Source organism: Notechis scutatus, chromosome Z (genome assembly GCF_049901735.1).
Source record: "Notechis scutatus isolate UNSWTSFEM ecotype Mainland chromosome Z, rNotScu1.2, whole genome shotgun sequence".
NCBI lineage: Eukaryota > Metazoa > Chordata > Lepidosauria > Squamata > Elapidae > Notechis > Notechis scutatus.
The window spans coordinates 87,798,246-87,824,651 of NC_142025.1; the positions used below are offsets into that span (position 1 = coordinate 87,798,246).

A 26,406-nucleotide genomic window follows, 5' to 3' on the forward strand; every position below is an offset into this window, starting at 1 on the left:
TTCCTACTTGGTCCACACCCATTCTTTCTCTATAAATCCTCCCTGACCTCTGTTGCTGTACCTGTTGACGCTCCAGCATTCTCTTTGTTTATCTTCTGTAGTTTTTATAAATCTACACACATTATTGTGTTAGCTCTACGTGTGAGCTTTATTGTCTGAAATAAATATGACATCTGATTTGTGGCATTCAAATACAGTAGGTTGAACTCTCGGTTTAATTTAAATTTTACTTATTTATCTTACAAATTTATCTTTCCATATCCACCTTCCTATCTCCCTTTTAGTTTTGTTTCCTCTGTCCACCCCTATTTGATAGCCACTTGTATTTCTCCAAGTGGCACAATAACTTAATTCCGGGTCATTCTTGATGTACATCCAGCAAGGGAATCTCACTTCGAATATGGCATGTGTCCCTGAGTATCTGTGACCATTTATGGCATAGGACCCAAAGGGATGCATCCTCTTGTGCTGTTGGGGAATGGCAGCAATGGAAGTCCTTGGAGGAGTGTCACCGAATGAGTGAAAATCAGAAGAGGCTGCACCATACGCTGTTTTTATGTAATTACATCTCGTTTAATTTCAGTGGCCTTCCATGTCCTTGTTGTTTATGTCTTGGGTTCACATGGCAGAACAGAGACAGAAATGCTGTCTATTCTGGCTGGTGAACTGCATATTTTTGTGTATGGATGACTGAAATAAAGAAACCTTTATGTGTGCTTGCTGGAGGATGAGTGGGTAGATGCGGCAACTCTTTCTAATATGCGATGCAAGTAAGTCATTAATTCATTTTTATCTCAACAAGGGGATAATAAATTCTATGATTTTTTGAAATCTATGTGTTCCCTAAACTGCCATTGCATTTTGGAAGAACTTGTTTGATTCCCTTATCTGCAGGTTGCTGTGCACCTGCTGCTTCTGAGCGCCACACCAACCTATTCATATATCAGCAACATTTAGAGGTGGATGATTGGCAGTAAGCCACTGGCTCTCCAGCCTGTTCTTGCATTCTGTGTTTTCATAGGAAGAATAAAGGAAAAAAAAATACTATCTTGACAAACATGGTACAAGTCTAGTTTTAAAAAGGAAGCCTTACCTGTGCCTCTTTATATCAAATGGGAGATATGCTCATTCAGGTTTTCTTTGTTTAAAGAACAGAACAAGGAATACTCCATTACTCTGTATCAGGGCCAGTTCCTGTTCTCATTTTATATTTGGGAAGACATGTGGTTTAATGTGTCTTATCTTTAGATTATATTAAGTTAAAATTTATTTGTCATTTACAGTCAAAACTATTCACAATTCAGAAAAAGTAGAAGCAATGCTAATTCACCAATATCCTTAGACATTAGTTATGGCTTTCTGTAAATGTCTCTTAGGCTATAAAATATGCAAAATAAAATAGTTGAATATTTTAATGTCTCAGTTGTTTTTACTGTGCTATGTTTAAAAAATACTTAGGTACTTTAGTATGAGTTTAACATGCTGATTTAACTGTCATGCTATTAAAATCTCTTGTCTCTACATTAGCAGCAGCCCCGGGCAATGTTTCCTTAGTTGACTGCCATGTTGCCTTAGTCAATAGATTGCTCTGGAAGTCTCCATTCCAAATTAAACTCTGTTCGAAATTTCTATAGTTGTCCCTTTGCTTTTGTTCTACAAACGTACAACACAGTTACTTGGGAGGTACCCTCATTATGGATATCCTTCTCCTTATAATCCTTATGATTGCAGTTTATCACCTTATTTGGTTCAAAAGGGAATCCTTTTAAATGCACTTAGATATTCTTTGCTTTTTTTATTATTGACCAGAACTTGATCCTGATAGCGTATTGCAAACAGATTTCAAAGATAAGCTTTCAAAGACATGGTAAGTGTTTAATGAAAGAATGTAGCCCAGTACTTATCTATATATTAAATTTATATGCTGCCCATCTCACTATCCAGTAAGATTATTAGTATATATTTATCATTAATGCTCTACACAATGTTGCTTTTCATTAAAAATCTGTGCATTATAAATCTCTTGCAATTTTAAATGATACCGGTAGTAGTATTCCACATTCTTCCATAATTCACTTAACATCAAAGTGCTCTTTCATCCCAGCAAAGCATACAATGTAGAAAAGTAATTGTAAAGAACATACAGCATCTTAGCTAATGAGTTGGAAGGAGACTACCTCACTTGACAAATATTGCTTTGGCTGCCACCATCTCTTACTAATGGTTTACTCTAGTGCTAATTTGTGTCCAGCATATGCCCCTAAAGCCTCTTCTGAGTGCTAGATCTTATAAGTAACTATTAACCTTCATTCCCTTACTTTTGACATTCATAGCTCTGGAAATGCAAACATCAGTGACATGAACATGAACTGCAAGTGAATTTCCTGATAGGTCTTCACTTAGCGTCTATTTTATTGTTAATATTTTTATTTATTATTTATTTATTTATTGCATTCAGTATTTTTTTGAAATCCAATATTAAAACACTTTGGATAATATTTAGGCTTAGATCTGTGTAGATACATCACACACCTCAAACAAATACCTAATTTACATTTATAGCTTCTGATGAGAATCTGGCATTTTCTTTTTACTACCGTGTTTTCCCAACATTACAACCTACACCAAAAGTAAGTCCTAGCTTGATTTTACATGTGTGCCCAATATAAGCCCTACCGCCCCCCCCCCCAAATAACTCTAATTAAGACCCTGTCTACTCCATGGTGCACAGATAAAAATTAAGCTAGCCCTACTACTTACTTTGGACAGTTGCAGCCAGGCCTCACACACCTTGGCCCATTTCTTCTGCAGCCAGCAAGACTTTCCTGAAGGCCTCTAGCCGATAACAGAGCTTTTGATTGGGTACAGAGGCCTTCAGGAAAGCCTTGCTAGCTGAAGAAGTTCCTGAAGGTTTGTGACAGCAAAAAGGAGGCTGGTGGGGGCAACACACGTAAGTGAGGTGAGTTAGTGCAGTGATCCCCAACCTTTTTTTTACGCCGCGGCCCGGTACCGGCATCAGCTGGGTGCATGGCCCGGTGCTGGCATCAGCTGGGCGCCGCCATCTTTTTGATGAAAAAGTGCTTCCGGTGACCTCACCGGAAGCACTTTTCATCAAAAAAGATGGCGGCGCCAGCGTTTCAGTGAGCTTTTCCAGGTAGAAATGGCTTTCTACCCGGAAAAGCTCATCGAAAGCGCGCCGCCATCTTTTGATGAAAGCGTTCTTCCGGTGAGCTTTCTACCCGGAAAAGCTCACCGAAGCACTTTTCATCAAAAATGGCGGCGCCAGCAAGCCAGCGGCCTGGTAGGACTTGTTCAGCGGACTGCACCGTTCGCGGACCGTAGTTGGGGACCCCTGAGTTAGTGGACAACTTCCCCCCTGAAAATAAGATCTGGTGCCTTTTTAGGTGGCAAAAAAATATAAGATAGGGTCTTATTTTGGGGGAAAACCAGGCACATCTAATTTCCATTGCAGAAGGGCTAGAAAATTGAAGGGAATCTAGCTATCATATACATTTTCTTATTGGGCAGTTTACTAATGAGATAATTATGAAATGGAAATCAATGTCAGTCAAGATTGAAGGTGGAGTTGAAGTCACTTGAACATAAGAAACTAGTCAGTATTTAGCAAAATCCTTTGGGTCCAATATAGACTTGGTCAGATGCAGCCTGCATAGGTGCCTCCATAATGGGTAATATTGCCTCAAAGACAGTGATATAGCGTCCCTTAGGATTCAGTCATGTACCACCTGATAAAGTGAGCTGCAACTCATGAAAGCTTATGACTTTTAATACCATTTGTTAGTTGGAAGAGGTGCTACCACAGTCCTGTTTCGTGTGTCCTAGACTAACACAGGTCTCTTACAACAGCCAATCACTAATAGTTATTATGAACCAATGTAGACAAACATTGAGCACCACCATAGTACACCAATAAATCAAATCTGAGTGTCCTGAGATATGTTGATGCAGTATTTGAGATATATCAAAATATTGCGTGGTAGAACTTGTGCTACCTGGAGGAAGGGATCCCAGTTTTTAAAGGCAATGATTACTTGTAAAGAACAGCTTGTAGGCTTACGGAAAAGATAGCAAACACAGAGTATGACAGACCTAATAAATAGTAAATTGAAAACTTTTCAACTTTCATGGCAGTGATTTCATGGTAGCAGCTGCTGAAGTGTTTTCATGTGGCATTCAGATCTTGACTGCTGCTGACCACCTCTGTGTACAGTCTCTTGTCCTCTTTGTTCCCCATGTGTGAAGGCTATTCATTCTACTGAAGCTTTGGCCCCTCTGGAGCCTGTAAAAGCAGATTAGGCCATTGGAATTTTGCTGATTGCTGGAGCAAGATGAACATCTGGGAATCATCTGAATCCAATAATATTCCTCAACAGCAAAAGTCTGCCAGCTATATTGTTAAAGGGTGGGGCTATAGGATTTGCTACCATTTTTCTTCCCATTAGAACTGTCACATTTTGAGACACCATTTATTCTCACACAAAGAAATAGCAGAAAACGGCAGCTAATTTAACTACTTTTTTTTCTTAAGGTACTCTGGAAATAGCTATTTGAATAATGGCTCTGTTCTCTTTTATTAATATTAAAGTGGTTGCTGCACAACTTTTTCTTGTGGTTCTCTGTATCATCACTCCTACTGTGAGTGACATGTTTTGTCTGTTTTGAACCCTATCCAAAAATTAAGATACTCTCTAGGCATACCAAATAATGGAGGGGAGGGAATGGGTGGGGAGGGTGAAGGAAAATGGGGAGGAGGGAGGGGAGGAAAACAAAGGAAGATTTTGAGATCAGCCACTTGATGAAATTAGTGTGACTCTGTTAATAAATATGTCCCTGCTAATTTAAGGCTTATTTGCAAGCCATGGTAGAATCACAGTTGGAAGAGGTCATTCAGGCCATCAAGGCTAATACTTTACTCAGGTGCAAAACTCCAAATTAAACCATCTGACAGATTATAGTCTAGTTGCTAATTGAACATAGTCAAAGAAGAATCTACCATCTTTCAATGCACTTGGTTTCATGGTTGGACTGCTTTCAATGTTACAATTTTTTTCCTAACACTTTATCAAAATCTGTTTTCCTGTATCTGGAATCTATTCCTATATTCCACAAAAGATCAAGTCTTCTGTGTGAGATCCTTTCATGTACAGACCCCTCACATCCCGGACATAAATTGTTTCAACTCCTTCCCTCAAAACAACGCTATAGAGCACTGCACACCAGAACAACTAGACACAAGAACAGTTTTTCCCCGAAAGCCATCACTCTGCTAAACAAATAATTCACTCAACACTGTTCAACTATTTACAAAGTGTACACTACTATTACTGTTAATCTTCTCACCACTCCTTATCACCCATCCCCTCCCACTTGACTGCTTCCTAGTATGATTTGATTGTTGATTGTACCCTATTTCTATCATTAAGTGTTGTACGTTATGATTCTTGATTCTTAACGAATGTATCTTTTCTTTAGGTATACTGAGAGTATTTACACCAAGACAAATTCCTTGTGTGTCCAATCACACTTGGCCAATAAAGTATTCTATTCTATTCTATTCTATTCTATTCTATTCTATTCTATTCTATTCTATTCTATATGTTACCTATATATTTATACCTGTATAGCTCATTCAGTCCTTATTCATAGGTCTTAATTTCTTGCCCTCTTCATTGTCCTTCAGTAAAAATGTTTCACTTTATTTGGATCCTTATTACAGTGTAATGCCTAGAAATATGCCTATTATTTGGGTTGGGGTCTAACTCCAGGGGTCTTCAAACTTGACAGCTTTAAGACTTGTGGACTTCAACTCCCAGAATTCCTCATCCAGTCATGTTAGCTCAGGAATTCTGGGAATTGAAGTCCACAAGTCTTAAACTTGCCAAGTTTGAAGACCCTTGAACTATCTAATCTATCTAATGCTATCTAATCTAACAGAGTGGAATAATCATTGAAGACATCCTTAAACTATTTTATTAATCTGTGCCATGAGATATTTTGATAAATGCTTCACTGATATTGAATTATATCATATCCACATTTCCACAATTTTTAAAGGAAATTTTCCATAGCTTTTATAAAATAATGGGATAAAATTGATTTGTTCTTGACATTTTGATTGTGACTTCTTATAATTTATACTTTGATTTAAAGGTGCTTGCAAATCAATCTGTTTTTGATCGACGTTCCATAAAACATTGTCATACTGAGTAATATGTTGGAGTTTATTTTTCTTCTTTCTGTAGATAGAACCAACAGTTTTCTTCAGTTATATGGTCCTTCTCCAGGATTTCTAAAAGATAAATATGCAAAGATTTTAGTCAGGCCATCAGCTGGTTCTTTTATTTCTCTAGGATTGTGATGGTATGTAGGAATGACATTGGGTTGAGAGAATGAGATGCTGCTAGGGAACAAACAGGAGAGGGAGGAGCCCCCAGTTGCTTAACAATCAGAGAAAGAAACTTAGGGAGGATCTGCCTGTATTGATTTGTCTGTAATAAGAGATGGTGGGAATTTCATATTGTCAGACTTGGAAAATTCTGTTATTTTAGCTTTACAATAAAATATAATTAGTTCCTCTGCTTATGTTTTCTGACTGGTTTACCTGGGGGAACTGACAAGGGTGCAGTTCATCTGATTTGAGAGGTTTAAACTCAAAAGGGTTTTCTCTAAGGTTTCTATCAATTTCCACTTTCAAATTTTCCTTTTAAGCCTATTCTTCACAATTACTTGGGATACTTACATAGTTTTTATTGGAGACTCTATACTCAGCATAGAACTTAATTACCTCTGCTTTTTTTGGTTACTTGTTAGCATCTTGTTTTTCCTATACTGATCTTTGCTTTCTCTCTCTCTCTTTTTGAGCACATCTGAAAAAGTTGGTTTTGAGGGATTTTTTAAAATTAGTCTTTACATCCTAAGATTTAACTTTCCTGATACTGGCTCTGCAGTACTGGACTATCTGCCTGTATTCCTTTTCCTGCGTGACGAGATTCTTGTTTTATTTCCTTCATGTAGTCTTTCTCTTTTCAGATCTTCAACCAGCATTTGGGAGTCACATTCTTCTGTACTCCGTTCTTCTCAGGGAATTGTTTACTGTTGAGCTCATCTACTTTGAGTCCATTTCCCCATTAGAATCTCCTGGTGTGGGAATAGGCAGTGGGAATAGGAAGAACTTCTGACAACCTTGCCCGCTTCCTTGTGGGAAACTGACAGAGAGCATCAGAAATCCATCCTCCCTCCCTCCCTCCTCTGCCAGTTCCCAGTACTTGCCACTTCTTCACCATAGTCGCTTCTAAAGTGTGAAAAACCACAAGGGTATCAGCTTCTGTTATGAGAAGAGGAAAAAGTACCTCCACATTGGATCAGAAAATCCTTTAATTGGCCTCAACTATATGATGGGAATGAGAAGATATGCACGTGTCCTTCAAGAATGGGTAGCCAGGTATCCTGAAATCAAAATTAAGGGACTATGTAGTTCTGTCTTAAATATTCCTTGTTGATTAATAGCAGGAACTGTATTCTCTCGTGCACTTCATAGTTAATTGGAGTGCAGTGCAATTTTTTCTTCTAGTTATGGATGCCTCCTTTCTATTGTCTTTTCCTTCTTGACTTTATCCGATATTCTGCCTATCCTTGTCCTTGACAAGTGCCAGAATTGCAAGCTTCACTGCTGTCATGTAATAAGAGGTTCGGCACTGATTGGGGGAATACTCTTTAGGGCTTACTAACTGGCAGCAAACAGAAGGAAGGTTTTTAGAGAGTGCCTGCAGCTGTCCCAGGGGGATTCCAACAGACTGCCTGCTTGCCATGCCTTTTCCCATAGCACAACTTGTTTGGACCACAGTTGGCAAGAACAATGCATAGAAAGAAAGAAAGAAAGAGTTGGGTGTTGCCTCTAATGAACAACATGTAGATTATATAAAATGTAGGCTAGCAAGTTTATGTGTTTACATGTCTCTTATAAAAGAAAATACAAAAGAAGGAGTTGATCTACTCAAGCACCTGGAAAGGAATAAAGCATAGGAGGGAATAAAGGTTGGCTGGAGTTCAAAGTGTATCCTGTACAATTTACAACTGTGTCTCTATTTGAAATATTATACGGGTATTTCAGGAGGAAACAACACATCTTTTCTCTTTGCTACTCACTGGAATGTGTCTATCCTGGATCTGGATATAAAGCTATACAACAAATTTCAATGTGGAATTAGCTATTCTAAATTAACATAGCAGAGCAGGGGAAACATACTACAGCAGAAAACCGTACTTTATTTCTTTCTGCTCCTAGTTCTCTCACATATATACCCCATGACAAGACAAGAAGAGTTCAGAATATGCCACACAAATACGTTATGTCTCACTAGTTCTACCTTAATTAGTCCCATCTAATTGGAATTATACCAAAGGTATATTGTCTTCACGTTTGCATACCAAAAAATGTCTGTCATTCAGAGGAAAAAATTAGAAATGGTGTAACAAGCTCTAATGAACTATCAGGGTCAGTTAAAGCATAGCATGTTGAAGATTTCAAGCAAATAAAAGATATAATATTTTAGAGGTGAAAATGGAATTTTGCAGGTGTAGTTTGTTGGGTTAAAACTTTTTCATTATTTTATAGCTTTCAAGGGGAACCTTTCTCTGAAACAAATTATATTAAAAGGCGTAAGCTTTCAGGAGGTGCAGCTCACTTCATCAGATTCATAAAATGACTAAATTAAAGGAGGATTTAAATTGGGATAAGGAGGCTAGGGAAAGGGGGAAGAAAGAGAGAGGAAGACAGGTTGGTTATGCAGATGCAAATCGTGTGTGATACAGATTGCAAATGATAACATCAGTTAGCAATTGTAATGCCTTGAAGACATCTCATTGTTGAGATGTTCTTATATTGCTTGGAACCTTTTGATGTGAGTTCAACAATTTATTCCTTAATTAGATAAACAATTTTATATGATATGGGATTTGTTCTATCAATGGTTGGATAAAAGGACATGGTAATGTAATAGACTAGGTAGTTTTGTAATAGTTTAATAGATCAATATAAAATATAATACAGATATATATAACCATTGGATGTTAAGTACAATATAAATTTCATAGTAAAATTTGGAATATCTTGTATAAAATGATGGAATAAATAGTTTAGTCATGGATGATTAATAACTGATAAATATATAACATATACATATGTTAGTTTGACAATGTGAGAATTTATATAAACCATGAGCAATGACTATGAAAGGATAGCACAAAAGATTTGTAACCAACTGACACACTGTATGTATATAAAATGGAAGATGGTTTTATGTTTTTATGTTTTATTTGTGTATGTTTGTCTTAAAAAACAAAAACTTTATAAAAAAAACAATTTATTCCTTAATGGTGCTTTTAAAACCTGACTTAAAAAAAAAGTGAGCTAATTTTATGGAATTTCCATCACCATTGACACAGTTTAAAATGCAATGTCACATGACCACATCATTTAGCAAAGGCAATCTTAACAGTCCCATGACCGTGCAGTTGTTAAGCAAGGGCCTCGCATAACTGACATGAGAAGAAGCAAAAGGCAAGCGGAGTATATTGAGCATCCCAGTGGGTAGAGAATGGAGACAGGTGATGCAGAGCACAGGTAGGTGATATGGAATATGGGTGGACATGGGTAGATACTAGGAGTATGGGCAGCTGGGTGGGTGGTTGCCACACCCACCCACAGAACTAGGAGCAGAAAGAAATAATATAGGTGCTATCAAGAATAGGCAGGAGTTGTGGGTAGGAAGGGCAAGTGGGTACTGTAAGCAGGCTATATACAAAGCACGGTCAGTCAGTCAAAAAAGTGGTTAGAACAATCTGCAACCTCCTGCTGGCTTCCCCATTGACTGCTTGTGGGAAGTGGACGCAAATAATGATCATGTGACTATCAGATATTGCAATTATTGTAATTGTGAGCCAACTGCTTAGTACCCAAATTACGATAAGGTGACTATCAGGATGCTGCGATAGCCCCAACTTCAAGGATCAATCACCTTCTTGTTCAGCACTATTGTAACTTGAATACTGGTCGTTTTTGAACAAGTAGTTTTAACCTACGGACTCCTTCTACCAACTTTAAGACTGGTTATTGCCTGGCAGATTTTTATATGTGTCCCCAGTCATTCATAATGTCAAGGTATAGAATCCTGTTAATTTGCTAAATCTGTTTCTAGTATCTTCATTCAGATTCTTCAGTTCTTTTAGAGGAAAAGTCTGATAACTGATTCAGGATTGTCATATAGGCCTGCCCAAAGGACAATTCTAGAGCGGAGGAAAGTGATTGTGTAATTTGGAGATCATATATGGCCTGCAATGCAGTGAAGTTAGGGTGGGGATATGAGAGTAAAAAGAAGCAAGGTCATTTTGAAGCATTGGATAAGAAGCAAGGGAAGCATTGGATAGGAAGCAAGGGAAACAGCTTAGAGGTAATAGAGAAGGAATGCTGGGGTGGGGATGAGCTGAATTCTTGTGTTTGTGGGATATGATGCTGGTGACTGAAATTAGAGAGAATGCTATTTTTGATCCAAGGATACGAAAGATAGGAATTATTGCTATTGTAGTAATGCCCTTTTTAATTCTGTCGATACTTATTGATACTTACAGATAGTTTAATTCTGTCGATACTTTTGAATATTTTTTGAAAAAAATAGAAATGTTCAAAAATGCTTATTTCAGGGAGAAAAACTCAGTGTTTGTTCTTTGGGGAATCACTACCTACTTTCAGCTCTCTTGGAAACTTTCTAAAGGTGCTTTCAAATGAGTTTTATATTTATCCAAATCTTCTTTATTAAAGAAGTCATAGTAATATCTATCTATTCCTTACTTATATATAACTTCATATTTTCTTTCGATTCTTCCATTTTTCATTTATAGGAAGAAAAATCATTTAAAGAAAGAAAGTTAAAAGTATCTGAATAAACTCTTTTGATAGTGTTAGAGTTGTCTATAATGAAGATTTGAGAGTATAGCAATGTATTTGCATGGACTGACTTGGTCTTTTTATTAATAATTTTGGAAAGCACTCTGAAACGCAATGCTAACCAGAAGCCATACTTTCTAAGTTTTTTTTTTCTTAATCCTAAAACAAGATTTTTTAAATTCTTGTGATAAAAATTAATTACATGCTTATTTAACATCATTATTAAGAATTATGATCTGTCATTAATTGTATATATGCCCAGCTTTAATATATTACTAACTTATTGTGTGTCTTACTGTATCTCATAGTTAGCATTGCATATTTTCCATTGGCATTTCTCAATATCAAACTTTGATTCAAAATAAGCTATCTGCTCTACACCACTGTATTTAATTCTTTTTTTCCCTTTTCATAGGAGCATAATATATACAGATTGGAAGATATCTTGAAGCTAATCTAATTCAGTCTTCTGCCCATTGCAGAAATCTACTATTACAGCATTCTCAATAGTTGGCTGTCCAGCCTTAACTTAAATATTTTCAATAAAGAAGAGTTCACTGTCTTCCAAAACACTTTATTCTATTACTGAATAATGTTATTCCTAATGCTCAGTTGGAAACTTCCTTATAATTTAGACCTTTTATTTATTTATTATTCTGTATTCTGGAACAATACTGAGCAATCTTTCCATCTGCATGAAAGTCCTTTAGATACTTGAAAATAGGTATGTCTTCCTGCAGTTCTTTTTTTAGTAAAACATTTTGGATGTCTTCAACCATTTGCCATAAGATTTTTTTCTCCAACCCATTTATCACCTTGATTGCTCTCCTTCCAGTTTATCAATGTATTTCCTAAAATCTGATGTATGGATATAATATACTGAGCAATTTAGCCAATGTGGAATAGAGAGGAACAATGATTTTTCTTGATTGACCCTATATTTCTGTAGATGCAGTTTATTACTGAATTTAGTTTTGAGGTTTTGTTTATTTGTTTGCAGTTACATCAAACTGCTGGTTCTTGTTTATTTATTTTATTTTTTGAATTTATATTGCCACCTATTCACCCATAGCGACTCGAGGTGGCTTACAGAATGTAAAACCATATTTAAAATAAAATTTAAAAAAACTAAAAATGAATAAAAAAAAATCACCCCCCAACTCCCACCCCCTGCCCCGACGACAGCAGATCACATCAGCCATTTGAAGGGCTCCATCCTGCTCTGGGTTCCCCAGGCCCGCTGACAGAACCAAGTCTTCAGTGCCTTCAGTGGAAGAGTATTAGAGAGGGGGCCATTCTAATCTCTGGGGAACGATGTTAATAAAGATCATGGAGTTTGTGTACTCAAAACACAGCAGATGTTAATTAAACTTTTTTTGAGGGGGGGGGTGGAGGCTCTGGGATCACACCTGGCATATCTGTAGTTGGGCATGATCCAGAGTAGGTTTATTGCAAGACCAGGATTCGATGGCCAAGTTGCGATATTTCATGATTTTTTTTCCAGTTCTTTTTCTTCAACTGTGGCATCTCCTGGTATAGCAATCTCAATAAATTGTATGCTTCGGGTTTTGACAACTGTGATATCTGGCGTGTTGTGTTCCAAATGACAATCTGTCTGTATTCGAAAGTCCCACAAGATCTTCACCTTCTCATTTTTGACTATTATCATCACCGTCATCTTTTTTTATTCATTAAACATGAAACTCAGTCAACTGAACATTAAAAATGTATCACAAATGCCAGTGATTGGTGCTAATGGTTGATACAGGTTGCTGCCAGCGTCCTAGGTATCAACCAAGTATCTTCTTAAAATATATGATGTTCCAAATAGCACAGTTTTTGCAGTTCCATTGGTCCTAGGTATCAACCAAGTAGCTTCTTAAAATATACGATGTTCTGAATAGCACAGTTTTTTGCAGTTCCGCTGGTGTTATTGCATGAAGCTGCAATTTCTTGATGTGTTTTGTAAAATTCTTCGACATGGTAGCAAGTGCCCCGATGACAATGGGTATCGCTGTTACATGTTTCATCCATAATCATATAGTTTTGATGGCCAGGTCGTGATATTTCATGATCTTTTCCAGTTCTTTTTCTTCGACTCTGGCATCTCCTGGTACATCAATATCAATAAATTGTACTCTTCGGCCTTCAACAACCATAATATCTGGCATGTTGTGTTCCAAATGACAATCCGTCTGTATTTGAAAGTCCCACAAGATCTTCATCTCATTTTCGGCAACTTTTTCCACTTTATGTTCCCATGACTTTTTGTATACAGGTAGGGTATATTTTTTAAATAATGACCAGTGGATTAATTTAGCAACTTGATCATGTCTAGCTTTGTAGTCAATTTGCGCAATTTTACTGCACCCACATATTAAGTGTGAAACAGTTTCAATTTGATCATTGCAAAGTCGGCACTTTGGATTGTCAGTGGATTTTTGTATCTTCGCTTTCATGGCATTAGTTTGTAGTGCTTGTTCTTGAGCAGCAAGTATTAAACCTTCCATTGCTTTCTTGATGGTTCCTCTCTTAAGCCATGCCCTTGTCAAGTTGTTATCAACTTTTTTCTTCAATATTTTTCAAGTGCTATCCAATCTACTTGAAAACCAAGTGCTTTGGTTTTCCATCCATTTAATCTGTCATCCAGCTGTTTTTCCTTACATTCTGCCTTTGTTTCTGTTGTTTTTATAATGTTCATTATAATGTTTTCACAGCCTGCAGCAATTTTTCTGTACTTTGGTTCACATAATCATTCAAACTTCATTTTTCTTTTTCTACAATTTGATGGATTTACAATAGTCCCCTGCCCCCTATTCTTGGCAGGTACATATAACCTGTCGATGTCACTTCATGGATGTAAAGCATGATACATATTCAAAAGTTTATGCGTTTTTCCGGTCCGGGTTTTCCAGTTTAGCCACAGTCCAGCTGATTATTCCAGCTGGGTAGTGTATCACTGGAACTGCCCATGTATTAATGGCTTTAATTATGTTTCCAGCTTCAGCTTTAATATTTTGCGGACCCTCCTGATGTAGTCCTTTTGCATTGACTCTTTGACTTTTCCATTCAAGATGTTATCTGCTTCCTATATGCCTAGGTATTTGTAACCGTCATCCTTTGCTAATGCTTTCACGATGCTTCCATTTATTATTATGATAATGATTATGATTATTATCTCTTTTATTCATTAAACATGAAACTCAGTCAACTGAATATTTAAAAATGTATCACAAATATTACTGGCACTGATAGTTGATATGTGTTGCTGCCAGCATCCTAGGTGGTGGTGGTATTATTATTATTATTATTATTATTATTATTATTATTATTATTATTATTATTATTATTTAATTTTGTGTGCATGGGTTTGATGTAGAATATACACACATACGATCAACTGCACATCTTAGAAAGAAAATAGGCGGGAATTGAGCAACAGTCTCTTCCCCTTGGGATTTTTTCTCTCTTCTTATCTTTCCTTTTCTCTAAGAGGAGTATTTTAAGCATGGTTTTATTTTGTTTTTTAAAATCTGAAGGAAGGGAACGGAATCTTACACTGGTAAGGACTGATTAGTGAATCTTAGAAGATTCCATTTCAGGGGATCATGTAGAAAGATTTCAGTATTCCTTTCACAGGTATTCACAGGTTTACAGAATTATTGTATCCAGGATGCAAAACTACAGAAAATGCTAGGTGGAAGCAAACAGTAGAGGAAAATGCTGCTATCTAGGACTGCTATCTGCTGCTGTCTAGGACCTGCCTGGATTTTATGGCTAATCTTAATTAGAAAGTCTTGAGGAAATTACAGCATTGAACATTCTGGAAAGATTTCTTTTTTCTTTTTCTTTGTAACTATATATTGGAGAAGGGAGAGCTCTACCTTTTTATCTCCTCTACCCATTGTGAATACAAAATAATTAAGTGTGAAAGAGTAAACAAAATTATGCAGTTATGGCTAAGGAAACTGTTGTTCTACACCATGGTTACTCCAGGGCCTGCTGAAAGATGTGACTTGGGCCTTGTTCTTGGGTGCAGTTCCCATGGCAACAAATTCCACTAATAAAGAAGAGATTATTCACATCTACAGTAGTAGGATACACAAAAATGCTTATGTTGCTATCTAAATCTAAGTGTATATTGAAGAGCGGCAAATACTTTATTGGACAAATGAGGCGGTTGCCATAGCATAGCCTCAGAAATGGTGGAGGTTGGGCTGGCACAAGCATTTCAACTGTGGGAAGTCGCCAGGTGTTTGGGGTGGGGGCACAGAACAGATTCTTCTCAGAGTAGAAATGCTGACACAACTTATGACTTGGTGCGGTGCATGCTGTACACTGCAGTTCTTAACAAAGATCATCTTGAAACTTGCCAAGGTCTCAAGAGATATAGTCAGCCAAGACACCCTGCCTATCCCTTATTCCAGGGTGAAATCCTGGGTGTTTTACAAGAGATTAAAAGTTTTATTTATTTGCCAGTCTATATCTTGGCTCCATCTGATGATCCTTGAGATTTTCATCGTATGCAAAAAATTAAAACATTCAAAGTACATTAAAACATCAAAAACAAATCATAGAGTATTACCCTAAAAATAACAAAAATAGAAAGTGAAAAAGAGACGGCATAGTGAATGAACATCGTTGGAACACTATCTTGAAAAGCTCAATGTTTAATAACTTTGAGGTTCCATGAATCAGGGTATGTAAAATTACTTCTGAGCAATTTTCTTTTTCTTTCCTTGCTTATGCACAGAAATCTTGCCAAACTAAAACTACCTGCATCATTAAAGATATATTCTGATAACTGCTAGGGAGGAACTTTCTGAGCTATCTTTCTACCAACCATACTATTGAAACTTCACTTCCTCTTGGCCATCTGGAATGCAGCCTCTCCTGGAAGCCAGACTACATTCTATTACAACAACCTGCTGAAATCTTTCAAGCTTGATCTCTGCAGGGAGTCCATTTGACAGCACTGTCATTGACCTGAGAAATAGTGCCTTCTAGCTTCAGTTTCTGTTAGCTCCTAGAAGTATGGGACCAAAAGAAATTTCTCCTCAATACTTCACCAGGGCAGAAGAAGGCAGTGGGTGGGGCTGCACAATGGAATTCTACAACCCTGGCAGTTGGTTTCGCCTGCAGTGACCCATAGCATTTGCTCACATTGGTAATGGGTTTATTTTCAACCTAAATCAAAACAATAAATGGTTTTCAAGTGTTAAAGCTGCTGTCTTAAAGTAAAATCTAGATATAGAAGTAGAAGGTTGAAGTAGATTTTTATTTCACCCTGATTGTGATAATTGGAAATGGCCATGCTTCCATTTTGAATGCATTTTACGGACTACCCCCAGCTTGATATTTTCCAAATACTATTCCCGCCATCTCTTGCCAGCATTGACTGTCTTGTCTGGAAATTATAGTTCAATATTTCTGGAGGGTACCAGATTTTGGGGAAGCTGGTGAACATGATGTATCCTTCCCTTATTCTATTAAATATATAGCCTAAATAAATCCACTAGTTCCCCTAGCTGCCTCTTATTGCTGAAACCATTTTGCAAGGCAGCTGTTTGACTTCATTACTCTCTCTTTAAAAAATGGTTTATGGTTTTAATCCAATTTTTCAATGTCATGAAAAATTCATTTGAAAATAAATGTAAATAGTGTGTGTGTGTGTGTGTGTGTGTGTGTGTGTGTATTAGTCCTCTTCATTTTACTATATTCAGCCCTTCCTGTTACAAAATGTAGACCTAGGATAGACAACCTGTAGCTTTCGAAGTGTTATTGAATTGTATCTCCCATCTCTCCTAATTCAGTAGTTTGACAAAGCTACCAGGAGTTGTAGTTCGGCAACATCTTATTTATTACCCATTATTGAAACCATCTGGGGGATTTATTTTATTTGTTCTTTTGAAAATGGACATTGTTCACTAATGACATTAAATTGTTCTCTCTCTCTCTCTCTCTCTCTCTGTGTGTGTGTGTGTGTGTGTGTGTGTGTGTGTGAAGTGTTACAGAATTGCACTTTTTATCTGGATCGTGCTCATAGACATTTTGGGTCTATTCTGATTGGGAGATGATGAGAACTCTAAAATCATCATATTAGGAAAGATGTGTAGATGTTAGATATATAACACTACAAAAAAACCACATGCCTCTTGTATTCTGACATTATCTACCTTTCTTACAACACTGCTTGATCAAAAGGTTTTGGAGGCTAATTATTGTCTCAGATCCCCCTTGATCCAGTGACTTTTTTTGAACTAGAGTCTTGTCCCCAGAGAGCTGAAATTCGTAGCCAATTGTAGTTGAATCCCTGTCTGTATCTTTCCACTTGCACACAGGATGGGAATAATATTTGAGGTAACCACCCTGGAATGTGATCTTTGTCACATGTGACCAATCATTTTTCAGTCATAGAATGAAATGATGTGAACCAGCCCTGCTTGATGTATAGAAAGTGACAAGAGATTCAGTGAAACAAAACACTTACTAGGGAAACAGAATAATTGAGTACTTTATTTTCAATTATGATGTCTTCTTACTAGTTCTGCTTAAGGTATTTGTTTGTTTTGTATCTAAAGTAGTTTTCCGTTACATAAGTTATTGATTATGTTAAGAGCGTGGAAAGTGAGTAGCCTTAAAAAAATCTACTGGTTTTTGATTTGTGATCACTCTTTCCCATCTTAAGGTTGCAGAGGAATTTATTTACTCAATTTAAACTTCTCTTTTAACATGGGTGCTCTAAAAATGGTACTCAGAATTGGGGTCAGAAGGAAGTCCATTCTAACTATAAATTGCTTGTTTATGATACTAACAATGTATAACTCAAATCCTAACTTTTTATGATGTTCCAAAAGAATTAAAATGTATGAATGTCAAGCACAAAATGCTGAAAGAAAAGCAGTTTCAGTGAAGGAACCAAGAGATTGTATTGTCTGAGAAAATATATCCTATTTGGTCCCAGAAACAATAGAAATATTGTTGTCCAAAACTAGAGAAGCGGATGATGTATTATATTCCTATTGAGTAGCCAAATAGGAAGGAACTTTAAAAACCAGATGAAATGCTGTAGGTAGAAAGGAAGTAGAATATAAAGGTTTTAGAAATGGAATGGAAGTTGATTGTCCCGTATTAACTGCATGTTCGCTATATCTCTAACACAATTGGATTTGGCAATATAATTACCAAGGATGATTAGAAAGAATAATCAAAATGCATAAATATTCAAATCATGGAGTAGTAGGACGAAGATTTGTATCCTAACATGCACTTTTCTGTGCTCTCTCTCTCTTTTTCTTCCAGAAGTGGTGATCAAAGTCCAAGTCTACGAAAATGGCGATTTATCCCCACTTTCCCAGGCAGCTGTGGAAGTGTATGGCAACCAAACATCTTTGGCTTCAGGCACCACTGACCAAGAGGGTATCAGTATGCTCCCCATCAGTTATCGCCTGGGCACCTGGGTACTTGTTATGGCCTCCAAGCATGGCTTTGTTACAAACTCTGTTCCTTGGCGTGTCAACAAACTACCACGTGAGTGTTGGTAACTATTGGTTGAAAGTACCTGGTGATTGGGAAATTGGTTGAAAGACTTGGGTGTGGGGGCATCTCATGTTGGATAACAAAAGTTACATTTTTTATCAAGATACTTTACAGTGTTGCAAGAAAATCCAAACATTATGAAATTTAGCAAATATATGAAAGTAGCATATATATGTGTCTTCAATAAAATAATACTTAATATTTTTCAGATATTTTAAGCAGCCCTTTCTTGAAGACAATGGCATCATCCCAGAACCTTGGCCAGTTCAATAGTACAAAGTTAGATTCCACTGAGTTACATGAATTTCATATCAACATGTGTCTTCAAAAAGCTGCATGAGAAGCGTCTTAATATAAGAAAAAGGAGCTTATTTAGATGTTGCCAAACTTAATCTAGTCTGCATTCTGCTTCTCATAATGACCAATTGGATATTGGTCGTCAGTTATTGATGCAGACGTAAATGGCATAGACCTAGATTGGGATTGCTGTTGACTTAGTATTTATTGAAAGGCTGCTTGCAAAGAGTCAGAAGATTGAAATAGATAGTGGTTTGTCTAAATATCAATAGTTATTTATGAGTAGGGAAGAGGAGAAAGAAAGTGGACTCAATAGTAAAACAGGTTTGAAAGCACAAACAACACTCCTAAATACATCACAGCTAATACAGTTTGAAGCATAATGTTCCAATATTAGAAGAGACAGATCTCATATGGCTTTTAAGTGTCGCATTGATACCTTTTTCAAGCTGTTTTTGAGTAAGACTTTATTAGGAAATACATCCATAACTTATTTTCCAGGCCAGTCCTCTGTTACAAAAAATCCTGGTATAGTATGTATCTCTGAACAAGGGCAAACGTTCATTCTTTTACCAAGTTTGTAATAGCAACTAACCAGGGGTTCATCTGCAGGGGAGATAAAAATGATGTAAATGCTAGGTGCAACTAAGTGATCTAAACCCTGTTCCTTTTACATGTGTGATGAATGTAATTCACATTAAAAAGGTGGTTCCTCTTATTGCCTTATTGTTCGATTTACTATGGACACCCCTGAAAGTAACCCATATTGCAGGAGAACAGTAGTAGCTGTTGAGAAAACTCGAACCTTTTTTAAAAATTTAATTTAAATTAAAGTCAATCTACTTGTTAAGCTGAAATCAAGAGTGGCAACTTCAGTGGATGGATTTGAGAATATCTAAATGGTTTATTTCTTTTATACTTTTATTGAAGAAATTTTTAAGAAAGTAAAAACAATAATAGAAAATTAAAACAATAACTGAAAATAGCAAATAGTAAAGAAAGAAAATAGAAATTTTATTTTAAAAAATAAGAAAAGAAAAATGAAAGGTTGACAGAATTTGCAGAGGTGGCAAAATTAATTTGGTTAGAGAAAGACTGACAACTACATTTATCAGTGATTGAAAGCCTGTTATGGACTTTTTGCTGAAAAATTAGAAACATGAATGTGTGATTTGTGGGTTAATGCTTGTGAAAAGAAAATTGTGTTATAATTATACTATTTATTTAGAGACAAAACACTTTTATAACTTTTATAACACAGAAGCTGTTTCCTTATAATCCTTTCTTTCAGTCTTTTTCCTTTTCTATTTCTTTTTATTTTCTTTCTAATTCACTATTCTTTCTTATTCTCTTTGATTCCTTTCTAATACCGGTATTTGTATTGTTTTTATCTTGTTAAAAATTTATTCAGTAAATTATGCTTACACAGTATCCTTGTACTTAAGTTTGTATTTATATCTTTGCTATAAAATGTGTATAGAGACACTGATGTCTATATTTATATTGCTGATTTCCTCCTACTACACTTCCTGCCTAGAATCTGAAACTATTGACAATAACCATTTAAAAGCCACCTATGACTTCTGCTTCCAAATCCTAAAATGGATCAATAAAGTGATCTTATTATCAGGGACATAGTGTCCTTCTAATGCATACTAGCCTCTGGTATGAGCATTTTGTTCAAATGGAAGGTTTGCCAAGAAACTGTAAACCCAAATGGCAGAATTGGCTAATTGTAATAAATTATTACAGTTTTGGTGCTTGCAAGTAATTTTCTTTTATAATCATAAAACATTTTATATACTTATTTATTTGATTTCCATGGTGGTCTATCTCAAGTGAAGAGAGCATAAATTATGAACTTTAATAACGAATTAAAAAATAACCAAACAGTTAAAACATTGAAGCAGTTGTAATAGTTAACCATGAACTGGATGGAAATATGGTTTCCCCTGATCCCTTGTTGAACTCATGATCTTTAGAGTTGATCATCAAGTAGAATCTCTGCTTTGTATATGGATTTTTAGGTATAGAAGAAATAACACAACCTTAGAGTCATAACTGATCAAATTTGGGAGTGTGTGTGTATTGTAAATTGAATTGAGTTTTTAATCAACTTTGCTGTACTAGAATTCACAATAATTTTGTGACTAACTTGTTTTATACAGGATGAGTTCTATCATCAGGTAGAGAAAGTTGCCGCTGCTGCCCCAAGCAGCAAATATAAAATTCTGAAGGTTGAAGGCAAGATGAAGACCATCTTAAACTTATCTGGTAGAAATAGATATACATAAATACATATGTGTATTTTTTTAAAAGTAAAATAAGGATCCACAGCAAGGTTAATGGACTGTAATAAAAATATAAAGTATTCCTTGTATTTATTATTTAAAATCTTATGCACAAAATAATTTTATAATTTAGTGGCGTAGCTTTAAGTATTTAACTTTTAGCATTTTAGTACTTGTATTTTATGACTCTTATTATTAATTTTATTATATTGTTTTGGTCAGTAATTTGAACTGAACTGAGTCACCATGGAGAAAGTGATTCAGTCAACTCCTCTATTCCGTTCCTATATCTGTGCTATACTCCCTTTGATCATAGAGAAAGATGGGGGTGGGGGGGGGTAAAAAGAAAAAACAATTTCAAGAAGCTGCCTAGAAGCCATTGTACAGGACCAAACTAGGTTGTACAAGTGAAGTTGTTGGCTTAAGATCAGGAACCCATAACTAATACAGAATAGTTGGGGCTTCTTTGGGGACTGATCCTAACTTAGAATGACCATGTTATTGAGTTCATGATATATTAATCCACACAAAAATTAATCAAGATTAAAAGCAACCAATCTTAGCATTGTTTTGTGAATTTCAAATCTGTTATACGATAAAGTCATTGAAGACTTTTTTTGTATTTAATTTGTATTGTTATAATAAAGGAAAAATAAAAATAGTATGATTTATAATTATATTTGAATATACAAAGAAAAATATTTTCATTATAAAACAAAAGAAAACCTCCATCAGTGGATATATTCTGCAACTAAAATCAGAAAAAAATGTTAAAATAATGCGCATTGAATAATAGTTTTCTGTTGCAATTTTACAAAATATGTATAGCACTGTTCTAATAGTACTGTTCCAATGGAAAAAAGTTGGACTACTTATAGATTGTGAGCCACATATAGTTAACTGAAGTACTTCTTGTGGTCCCTGGAACTCTTTATCATCTTGTTTAAATTCTTTCCTCAATGATAGGTCAGTACAATATCTATTATCTAGGATTTAAGACTATAGGTAGTCCTTGATTTAAGACCAAGTTGAGCACAAAATTTCCATTGCTAAGCAAGACAGTTGTTAAGTGTGTTTCAGCCCATTTTATGGCCTTTCTTGCCATAGTTGTTAAGTGAATCACTGCAGTTGTTAAAATAGTAACACGCTGTTAAATGAATCTGGATTCCCCATTGACTTTGCTTGTGAGATGGTCACAAAAGGTAATCACATGACGCCAGGACAGTGCAATCATCAGAAATCATGCAAGTTGCTAAATGTCCAAACTTTGACCATGGGGATGCTGCGGTGGTCAGAAATGTGAAGAATTGTCATAAAATCACATTGTTTTAGTGCCATTGTATCTTCAAACGGTCACTAAAGAAATGGTTGTAAATCGAGGACTACCTGTAGATGAAGGAGACCAGGCAATCTAGACCAGGGTGTGGGGATGAAGTGGTCATGATCCTTGGACTTCTAGGTCATTAAATAGTCACAGCATCTAATAGTCTGCCAGTATTAACTCCTTGCTGCAGCGTTTGGGTGGCTGGGATTGTGTAGGAATATTGTTATAGTATCATATATACTCAAATGTAATTCCTTCTTGAGCTAGCTAATCTGATCTGATGTCGGTTTGCCCTAGGCTCCTTGTCAGTGAATTTCAGTGTCCACTTTGTCCAATCAGGAGCATCTTAGGATGTTATGTCTTTCATGAAGATCACATCCTAGTTGGCATCTGTCCCATGCATGTAGCCATACTGGATTTAGCTATTTGTATGGAGGTGATACTGCAGAGTGAATGTGACATAGCTTTTTTTGGTTTTTATCATGGACTGATTAGTCTCAAGTTGGTGGCTGGTACAAACATGTGAAAATATGAGAAACCGACTAAAAGAATTTAACCCTGATGCTTGGGAATTAAAAATGGAGGAATTCTTGAGACAGGTCAAACTGACCTAGAAGTAGAGTCCATTTAAATTCTTACATAGAGATGACTATATTTCTTTGTGGATTTGTTAATTATGGATAAATTTAATCAGTTCCATCTAAGGTTGAATGATATACTGATCTAATTTCAGCAATCATCAATCTTGCAATTATGAATTATTTTCAATTTGTAGAACATGAAAGTTATTAATGTAATGAAAGAAGTACTGGTCTAATAATTATCAGTGCCTCCTTTAACATTGCATTAAAGGTATTTTGTAAGATCCGAGAGTTCTGTGTGATCATAAGGTAGTCTAAAACATTCATTTTCTGGAAAAGATAATTGGGAAAATGATGGCTCTGCAAATCCAGATATGTCAAGATGATTCTCATTATCTAAATCCACTTAAAGTAGACTTTTAATTATATTGAAATTACAATTTTGCTATATTTGAATCTCTCAGTAACTTAATACTAATCTTGGTATCTTATAGACTATGTAATTGGATTGGGCATTGGAGGCAGTCTTTCATTGTGATTCCGGTCTTTGTGTTGGAAGAATGCTGAAAGGTTCAGTCTTTAATATTTGGGATTTGATTAATTGAAAGGGGAAATATCTCAGATGCAATTGAAGATGCAGGTTTGCATGGAAAGCAGATATTCTTCTGTAGAGATAAAATTGAATATAATTGGAATTGAGGTTGCACTGATAGCCATTGTTTATGTTACTTCTATCTGTATTGTATGGATAATGCTGCAGGAATCCTCATTTACCACAAATGAACTGTGAAATTGTTTACTCCTAGTTGGTTTATTCCAATAATTAGAAGTTGACATCTATCTTATACAAAGGTGAATTGAAACTCCTGACATTGCTTTTTTTTTTTTAGAAACCAAGATCAAATTCTTTGACTTCTTAACTCTTTTCCATGAAAATATGAATCACATATTTTAACAAAATAGCAAGGTCAAGGGTAAGGTTCTAAGTGACCACAGTGGTGAAATTTGACAGAAAGAATGTCAGGTTTCCAAGTAATGAAATCCATTTAAAAAGAAAAGAGCAAAGTCCATCTTCCAAGACAATTTCTTTTATTTAGGAAAGCATCAAATTGGCAAAGTCCATGGTAATTCTGGATCTGACACAACCCGGAATTACCCCACAATATTAAAAGTTAGAAACAATCCCCAAAAGTCACATTCTCCAATAAAAGTAATTCAACGCCGCTTGATGTCACAAATCTCCGCCTTAAGGGGCCCAAGCACGGACAGCTTGTCTCCCACGGGAAGAAGAATCACCTAGCCTAAACAACTCTCTTTATCTTCACTCCTCCCCACTTAGGAATGTGGCAAGCCTGAAACCCTTCCCCCCATGATTACCACAGAAAAAGTGAGAAAAAGAATATATACTAAGCCTAACTAAAATGGCTACACATATGTCAGTTTTGGGCTTGACAAAGAAAACTATAAGAAATCAGGGTTTACTTGTAAGGTAACCCATTTCTTCTGCTCCTTTCCTAATTCAAGTTTCATTTTTGTCTTCTTCGCTTCAGCTCTATTCATGGATAGTATATCTGCATTGAGATTAAAGTTAAGTTAAGCCAAAATTATTTCACTTTCTTTGTGATTTTTAGCATGTTACGGAATCATCCAATCATCATTGTGGTCATATAACACTAAGGAGAATAGGTTTTAAACCATTCATAGTGGCAGAGTGAGACCAGAAAAAAATCGGTAAGACATGATTGAGGAAATTGTCTGAATCAGATTTTTAAAACTCATTTGCAAATTGTGATCGAAATCCAGGCTGACTCATTATAGGATTGCTCTATTTGAGTAGAATATTCAGAACCTATTGTAGATTTAATGAATATTCCTACTTTCTCACTGTATTTCTATTGAGCTTTCCCTTTATCATCAGATTACTGGATCAGTAAATAATTTTCAATGAGATCTGTAAATAATTTATTAGTCTGAGAAAATTTATTTAAGGAAAGAGAAAAAAAAACTTTCCTAATCTGATAAATACTAATAAAGGAGATGAATAAACATAATCCTTCAGTTAGCTTTCAAATCAAACCTTGTTTTAAAAGGTATCTTATTTAAATATTTTGTAATTAGTAATATGATGTGGATAGCAAATCAAAACTGGGAATGATCAGAGCTGGTAGATATCATCCTGATTTCACTGGAAATAAAATTAATATTTACTGTGATATTTGAACCAATGAATTGTGCTTTGCATTTAGAACAGGGCAGCTATATTGTTTGACAACATTGTCAGAATGAGAGTTACAACAGAGCGATAGAAGCTGAGGTACTTTTCATATATGTACAGTGCACTTAAAAAGTGGGGAGGGGGTATCACTTTGTTCTTTAGCTTAAGGTATCGTTGACTTTCCTTTTCTCCCTGAATGTCCCTGATCTGGAATTATTGCTCCTAAGGATTGTAGTCAAAGAAAATGAAAGGCAGTTGTAGCAGCTTGAAGCCACAAATTATATTTTGTAAATTTGGATGTTCAATCCATTGTTTGCATAGTGAGAATTCAGTTGACCCACTGCAAAAAAATTAAAACCACAATCCAGAAAAGCATGTACACTCCTCCATATTTTTGGTCAGAGTTTCTTTTTGCCATCTGCCCCAAGGAGAAATCTCTTATTCATACTATGCCACAAAAGATAGGTTGTGTATTAGTATTAGCCTCTATCTCCTTCAAAGGAAAAAGGAGTTTTATATTAATTCAGGTTTTTTTTCCCTTGCAGTCTATGCTTCTGTAAGTCTCTATCTGCTTCCAGAGCGTCCTGCAACACTTATCCTTTATGATGACTTGATACAAATCCTTGTTGGTTCTCCAGGTAGGTCCCAAGATCCATTATGTCCAAAAAAAAAGTAGGGCATTCAGTCACTGCACTGGATTCCACCTAGTTGAAGTACTGTTTTCTAGATTCAGGGAAAATAGATTCTGCCAATGACTACATAATAGGCTACTACAATTCCTGTACCCTATTATTAAATGGTTATCTAAAGCTCTCAATCAATGGGATGTGAAAGATGTGATTCTGAGCCCCAGAATAGGTCACTGAAGCTTTAAGCAAGTTCTTAATAATGTTATATTTATGTTAAGAACTTGCTGCACAATAGAAAATATGATGGGATCCAGGCTCTTCATTTCTACAAGCTCTACATAGCAACTTAATACCAACTTGTACAAAAAAAGTCAGCTCATGTGCTTTTGCAGAGAATTTGGGGGTAGAAATATTTAAGATGTCAGTTATTTATTCTGGGTTAAGTAATGGGAGGAACCAATGGGCCTTTGAGCAAATGAGTTGAAACCTTTTCCATTTCTCAATAAGTCATTATAGAGACAGGAGCCCCTATGATGAGAGTACTGGTAAGTTGGGGGAGTGTGATAA

General features: G+C 35.9%; 1 protein-coding gene across 7 annotated transcripts in view; it reads left to right on the forward strand.

Moving 5' to 3' along the window:
* FAM171A2 (family with sequence similarity 171 member A2) overlaps positions 1-26,406 on the forward strand; it is a 45,412-nt gene that overhangs the window by 1,313 nt on the left and 17,693 nt on the right. For 5 of the 7 annotated variants that reach the window (XR_015745951.1, XM_087947176.1, XM_026683648.2 and 2 more), the window contains exons 2-3: positions 18,266-18,493; positions 25,756-25,848. Coding sequence is in view for 6 of the 7 variants with exons in the window: in XM_087947176.1 (XP_087803302.1) it covers positions 18,266-18,493; positions 25,756-25,848 (321 nt within the window). In the remaining variant the exon portion in view is untranslated. The remainder of the gene's footprint in view (positions 1-18,265; positions 18,494-25,755; positions 25,849-26,406) is intronic. The other 2 variants (XM_026683646.2, XM_026683649.2) reach the window with 2 other exon arrangements.